Raw genomic sequence first — 7726 nt, 5'->3', positions numbered from 1 at the left:
TAGGACTTTGCCATTAGGACACTGACGGTAGGGACAAAAACGAGACGCGTTTTCCAGAATAGGGACTAAAATCGGTGAAAAAAAAGTTAGGGANCTATATATATATATATATATATATATATATATATATATATATATATATATATAAAATCATAATCTTCATACACCATGACTTAAAAAAAATTATTGAATGGTTCTACCTCTTATTTAATGTCTATGTTATGCAAATCATCAACCAATAAATATATGATAATGGTAAAAAATGTTTCTTTATAAAATCTAGAGACTAAAATAGTATTTTATCTAAAAAATTATCACGCGCAACGCGGGTTTGCGACTAGTTCCTTAAAAAATCTCGTGCATTCATGGTCCAGCTTGGACGAAGCTTGAAGCTTAGTCTAGATAACACTAATGCCATGAATGCAGGCATAATAATTAGAAACAAAGCTACAAGCTTCCGTTGTTGACTATACAATTTTATAGGTCGATTGAGAAGTAGGAAAATCTTGTTACATATTTGCTATTGCACACTCTTAGTACACAAATCCTTTGAAATCTTTTTTTTTTTAGTTTAAATTATGAAATCGTGTTTTTAAAATATGATTCACAATTTAAACTTGGTTTTCAAAACACTATTTTAAATGAAGTGTATATGGAATGTGCAGTAGTGCATTAATTATTACTTTTCTTTTTCTTTTTTTTCCAGACTAAGACATCAATCAGTTTTTTGTTTAGGTAAAAATTGAACCTCAAATCTCTTATTCAACCATCAGAGATTTTACCACTTGAGCTAACTGGAACTCAAATGCATTAATTATTACTCTAAAAAGTGTGTTCTCACAGAAGTCTTATTTGCATCTATATTTTAAAGAATTGTCTTGGGATTATATAGATCGAAAGGAATGGAATTTTACGAAGAGAAATGCTAACGAGTGCTCTTAGGGCACTAGTTAATAATTCATTTAAAGAAAATTTTTATGATAAATGGAAAAAAAAAAAAGTTATTAATATTTTGACAACTTTTTTCATTTCCCATAAAAGTGATATTAAAACTTTCTTAAAATAGATTATTAACCAGTGTCTTAAGGACACTCGTTAACATTTTTCTCTAATTGGCCAAATGATGGTATAATGTCGGGACATCTAAGGAAAACAGCAGTGATCCTAAAGGTTTGGAAATCAGGAATGAAGCATCAATATTTAGAGAGAAGTATTTGGAATCTAGAATATCCAAAAGATTACGTTCCTTGATTAAAGATGATTTACCAATCAAGCACAAGTTCAATAGAAGAGCATTAATGTTGATATTTCAGTACGTCGTAATTCTCATAGAAGTCTATGGTGGCCCCAGATCAGCGGCACTTGCGAGAATGATGTCTCTTTAGAAGAAGTCAGAACACATAATTAAGTTGGAAAGCAAGAAATCACATCCTTAATTTATTTATTTATTATTATTATTATTATTATTATTTTATTTTATTTTTTTGCTGAATAAAATCACATCCTTAATTGATTTCCTTTTATTTATTTCCCTTATTAGTATTTTAGTTGACTTAGGAGTCTTTGATTATTTTGAGTTTGAATTAGAATATTTAGATTGATTTCATTTCCATGTTTATCTTTATCATTATCATTAGTCTTGTTCTCCAAGTCAACAGTAGGTGGGCTTTCGTATAAAAGGGTGTAAGGGGGGACAATGGGAAGGGAAGATTGTTTATATTATCCCTGTGAATATTATAATGAAACTTGTTGGTTTTCATCAAGGGTTGCTGTAGCACTCTTCTATTCCCTTCTCTTTGTCTTGATCATGACCTGACAAACTATAGATTAGAATAGAGTTGTACCACTGATCCTTTTTTCACAATTCATTTTGATGTGTCTTTCTACGGAAGCTGCGGGGCAAGTGTACCTTGCCAAACCTCAATGATATTTTGATACTCAGGCAAATGTTGTTATTGTTGTTGTTGTCGTCCACACTCCACACCAACAAGGTATGAAAATATCTATAGAAGATACCAAAAAAAAAAAATTTCAACGTTTAGTAGACCACACTCCACAGTCCACACCAATAAGATATTAAAATATTATATACGATACCATGTTTACATCCATGGATAACGCCAACACAACCATCAACCATATAGATTCCAATCCACACTCAACCAAAAATCTTTCTTGTGCTCACAATCTCAAACAAATTAAAGACATATAACAGTAAAAAATCAGCCAAAATCCCATCACAGTCAAAACAAAATCTCAATCGAGACTGAATTAATACCAAAATCCTACTACACCATATGACACTCTTTCCCTTAAATAATAGATAAACTTTCAATTCAAACCACTTTTTGAAAAAAAAAAAAATTATTATATATTCTTCTAATGTGGCGTTTGGTATGGAATAATATTTTAGGATCTCCAGAATGTTTAGAGATTCTCATATTTGGTTACAAATCACACTAGGAAATCAAATGTCAGGGGTATCTGAATTCCCCCTCAACTATCTTTTTGTAGGAATGTGGATTCCCTCTAAAACAAATGTGTATTTAGATTCCCAAACTTAAGGGTGTATTTGTTTGGAGGTGAAATAAGGTGGATGAAAAATTTTGAAGAGAAAATAGGAAAGAAAACTTTTTGGAGTGCGTTTGGTTAGGTGGGAATGAGAAAACTTAAGAGAAAAATTAAACATCATTTTTAGATAAAAATACCCATGTGCATTTGCACATGGGCTCGTCCACATTGACTTTTTTTTTGTTTTCTTTTTATCTCTCCTCTGGACATTGCCTCTTCTTCCCCTTTTTTTTTTTTTTTTCTTTTTGATTTTCTAGGCAAGCTCCCTTGCCTCTTCTTCCCCTTTTTTTTTTTTTTTTCTTTTTGATTTTCTAGGCAAGCTCCCTACACGTCCATTTTCTTCCCCCCCCCCCCCCCCTTTTTTGATTTACTGGGCAAGCTTCCTACACATCCAGTTCTCATATTCTTCTTCTTCTTTTGTGTGTGTGTGTGTGTGTGTGTGTTTTTTTTTTTTAGATGTGATTTTTTTTTTCTAGATATGATTTTTTTTTTATAATAAATTTAGGTGATTGATTTTTTTTTTTTTTTTTTTGGTTGTTTATCCCTTTTCTAGTTTTAATTGAGCATCATCTTTTAACAAGGGTATATACATAAATTTATACAAACTCACTTTTTCCATCTTTCCACTTTTCCACTCCTAACCAAACAAAAATGAGGGAAATTAAAATATTTTCTATCCTCCTACCATTTTCTATCATTCCACTTTTTCACCCTTCCAACCAAATGAACCCTAAAGGAAATATATATATATATATATATATATATATATATTTATAAATTGACAATTTTAACATTTTTTTTCCTTATCATTTAAGTAATGGAGATAAATATAAAAAAAAAAAAAATCATCAATATCTTATAAACCTAAATGTTGTCAAATTGTTTTATTATGGATTAAGCACTTTTTAAAATTATCGTTAAGAATTAATTTTTTCCCCTTTTTATATCTCCTATTTGGGATTGGTTACATGCTAAAGTAAAATAAATTATTTATTTTGATTACAAGATTTTTGATAAAGAATAAGAATTTAAATAATTATTTATGTGTTGTATTTGTCATTTTGAAATGTTCAACTACAGTTTTAATAAATTTGTCATAATTTATAATTTACATTTTTTTGTCAATATTTATTTGGAGGAAGATTAAAAAAAAAAAAAAAAGAGTCGATATTGGATTTACAAATCTAAGGATGGTATGAGAAAAAATAATAATTCATTTAAAATTCTTAGAAATAAACTAAACATTATAATCTTACATTCCTATGAATCTTATTAGATTCTCAGTTAAACCAAATATAAGAATAATTACATTTTTAAGCATCCAAATTGCAAGATATCATATTTTCAATAATCTAGATACCAAATATGAGTGAATTCTCTCACACCAAACACCACCTAAGAATTTTATCCTTTCCCAAGATATATTGAGCCAAAACTATCAAATCATTAGCAATACTGCTTATATATAGGGCTTTAATATCTTTTCCTTGTTGAGTTAAGAATACATTTTTTAATGGACAAAAATAATACCAATTGACTATTTTAATAGGTAATATACTTTCTTCCCTGATCTAGAAAACCCAAACCAAATTAAAATATAAAAAAGAAGTAGAAGCTCAATATATGACATTAGACATTTTCTAAACTGCTTTATACAATAGGCAAGGAGTATAATATGTAGAACACAGAATTTGAGAAGAGAACAAAGAAAATGTTTAATTCCAACTAAAAAACACAACTGTAAAATGTTGTTCAGCTAGTGAATAAAAGTCTACATGGGAATTGCGGAGTTATGTTTCGGGTTAGTGATTGTTATGCATCTCTAAGCCCTTTCTTCTTCATTTGGTTCACATTCAGACAGAGTTCTTGGGTGGCAGGCTATCGAGTTTTCTAATTTTCTCTTCTCACAACCAGCACTGCTGCTTAAGACAAAATGGCTAGCAAAGAAATTGAAGTAAACAAAATTCAGAACTTCCAGGGCAGCAACGATGTAATAGTAGTAATCAAGCCTATTCTTGTTGAGGTCTTGACCACCCAACCATGACAATTGGTCTGTTTTTGTGGTTGCTTTATGGATGATATTCACAATAAGAGCGCCTATATAGCTCGCAATGGATAAGCTAAGAAAGAAGACAGCTCCAGCAGTAGTTCTCATGCTCTCTGGCATTTGCTTGGTAAGGAACTCCATTATAGCAACTGCAGCGAAAGCTTCTGTCATACCTGATAAAACATACTGGGGCAATAGCAATGCAAAACTTGTGGGTGAAGTGAATGAACCATGTTTCAAAGCTGAGTCACGGCGCTTCTTTTCAACAATCCCAGCGACCAACATGCACAGAATTGACATCAAAATGCCAGTGCTTATTCTTTGTTGCATGGTCAATCTCGTATCCCTTCTTGTTATTTTCCTTGCTTGAGGGATGTAAACTTGTTCATAAATGAAAATCCATATAGAAAGTGCAATCATGGATGCGATGTTCATCCAACCTGGGGGGATCATGAAATGGGATCCAATGGTTCTGTCCATTTGCATTGCTTGAAGTATCCCAAATGTGCTCTGTTGGTCCATGGCTATAAAACAACCTATTCCTGATACCCATACTGGCAGAACTGCTACTAAGCATTTCAATTGTTCCACTTGTTGCAAGCTACAAAGTCTCCAACCATTCTTGGCAATGCCTTGATTGTCAAGTTCACTTGGGTCGGCAACCATAGCAGCCTTGTCAAGGAACATGAACCTATTAGTATGAGTAAGCATTGTTAATGTTGGTGACTCCGAACCTGTTATAGATGGATCATAAAAGGAGTGCTCAGAGGCTGGTCCAACAGTTAAATGATGTTTCCTACAGGCAGCTGTGATCACCTTGGCTATGTCTGTGAAGATGCTACCTCGAGGGTTCTTGTAAAAATAAGTGTGGCAGCCAAGCAAGAAAATAGTGATGGAAACAGCAAGGCAGGCAGTAGGAATAGCAAAGCCTAAAACCCAACTGAAATTAGTCTGAATGTAGACAACAGCAGTGAGTGCCACAACTAGAGCAATGGTGAAGGAGAAATACCACCAATTGAAGAAGCTTTCTAATTGTGATCTTCCCTTCTTTGTGTTGATGTCAAATTGATCAGCTCCAAAGGCTATGTTGCAAGGCCTAATGCCGCCTGCACCTAACGAAAGAAACGCAAGAGCTATGAAGAGAAAGGCTAGCTGCCAGCTTTGGGGATGTGGGCAGTGGGATTGATGTTGACCATCGCAGGTTGTGGGTCTTAACTGATGTATAGCTGCAGTCAGGGTCATAGTCCCCATACCCTATAAAATGCAATCATATATAGTCCAAATCTTGGCGTTAATAGTTGGATTTCCATGATTATAAGTAGGCGTCTTAGAACCTTATAAAATGCATGCATTTCACAATTAATATTAAGTTTCTAATTGTTAAGAGATGATTTCACCGCCTATCCAAGTTCACTAGGATAAAGATTTTTTTGGTTGGCATCAAAGATCTGTTCATATTAGGTTACAAAAGAGATAAGAAAGAGAAAACATGTGTACTAAATCACTCTTTATCATTAGACTAAAACATTAAATATTGGTTATGACAAAGACAATTTCTCAACAAAATAGTTTATTAATTGAACTAATTAGAACTTATATGATGTATGGCATTTGAAAAAGTATATGCAGGAAAACAAAATGAATATTTTAGTCACAATTCTGTTTGGCATTGATACACATATATAAACTAAATTGTATAGTGTCCTTGCATTACACCCTTCATCATCCTAGTAAATGAATCTGTGATTTAATACCCGTTCCTATTAGAAAAGACGAGGTCACTTTACCAGAAGAGACGCTATGGAGCCAAAGAGGAGGGTACGGAACCTGCCTAGATAAGCATCAGCAACAAAAGCACCTGCTAGTGATGCAATATTGGAGGAACCATTCCATATGTTAACCACATTAACCACAAATATACCACTCAAGTTGTATTTTGTTGTCAAGTACACTGTTATATTGGATATCAAGCTCATCGATGCCAACTTCTCAAACGATTCATTCCCTAAAAAACATTAAAACATAATCAAAACACACACACACACACACAAAAAAAAAAAAAAAAATCCATTTTAAATCTCTTTAAGAACATACAGAAATGATAGTAGTAAATACATGTGAATGCTAGGTTTGGTACGTTACCAATGATGTATTTGATAGCTTTCCATCCTCCTGCTTTTCTAGTAGAAGCTTTAGGTGGAGAATGGATATAATTTCCATTCCAATCTCTCTCTCTCTCTCTCTGTGAGTATATATTTTCTCTCTTCATTCTTATGTTTTCATTTTGGTAACGATTTTTTACTGATTGCCCGGACTACTAGCCAAAATCGCTCAGAAATATATAATTGCGTGCATTGAAGTAACTAGTAACTGAGTAATAAATTACAAGATCTTAATCACAGAGATTCATCAAATTGCTGTGTTTTGTTTGATGGAGAATTCGGAGTGGCTTGGTTGCATGTGTGTGATATGGTCAACATGCATGCAACGTGGCAAAGAAAGAATAGAGCTTGCATGAGCGGAGTTTGTTTAGTTTAGTCTTAAGTCTTAACCTAAGTTTTAGAGGTATTGGTTAGGATCTTGTGAGATTTGCTGATTCAATATGTAGAATTTGTTGTTAGCCATGGAGCCATATGCATTTGTTACAAATTAGATCCTAACTTTACGTAGCATCTCTCTCTTTCTATCATTGGGCAAGACTTCCATCTTTACTTTTCCAGTGTAAGTGAAGAGCGAACTTCAAACATTTTTTATTTATTTATTTTTTTACAAAATAATAATAATAATAATAATGAAAACATTAGGAAATCCCATTTGGCCTAAAGGCCATTGGCAGCCAAAGCTTATCAAAGATTTTTTTTTTTTTTTTTTTTCTTTTTTTGTGTGTGTGTGTGTGGTGGGATGTTGTTGAGGAAAGCTTATCCAGTTGATCAATATTAGTTGGAAACTAGCTAGGGTAGGCTCTACAAAAAGTCTCCACCCACTTTATTAAATAATAAATAATAATAATAATAATAATAATATAATAATAAATAAATAAATAAAGAAGAAGAAAGCATACTCCTATTAGAGCACTAACACCTGGAGATATGAAAAACAACTTTATTT

The 7726-nt window shown here is 32.5% G+C and overlaps 1 protein-coding gene across 1 annotated transcript in view; it reads right to left on the bottom strand.

The window, feature by feature from the left end:
• Positions 1 to 4190: 4190 nt before the first annotated feature.
• The window catches only part of LOC136063520 (protein NRT1/ PTR FAMILY 2.8), a 10174-nt gene continuing 6638 nt past the window's right edge, over positions 4191 to 7726 (bottom strand). Inside the window, exons 2-3 of the mRNA XM_065764025.1 lie at positions 6406 to 6623; positions 4191 to 5872 (exon numbers count right to left, since the gene is read on the bottom strand). Coding sequence (XP_065620097.1) covers positions 4394 to 5872; positions 6406 to 6623 — 1697 coding nt within the window. The 3' untranslated portion in view covers positions 4191 to 4393. The remainder of the gene's footprint in view (positions 5873 to 6405; positions 6624 to 7726) is intronic.

The sequence above is a fragment of the Quercus suber genome, unplaced genomic scaffold (genome assembly GCF_002906115.3).
Source record: "Quercus suber isolate HL8 unplaced genomic scaffold, Cork oak 2.0 scaffold_538, whole genome shotgun sequence".
Lineage (NCBI taxonomy): Eukaryota > Viridiplantae > Streptophyta > Magnoliopsida > Fagales > Fagaceae > Quercus > Quercus suber.
This window is presented reverse-complemented; position numbering and strand designations above follow the sequence as displayed.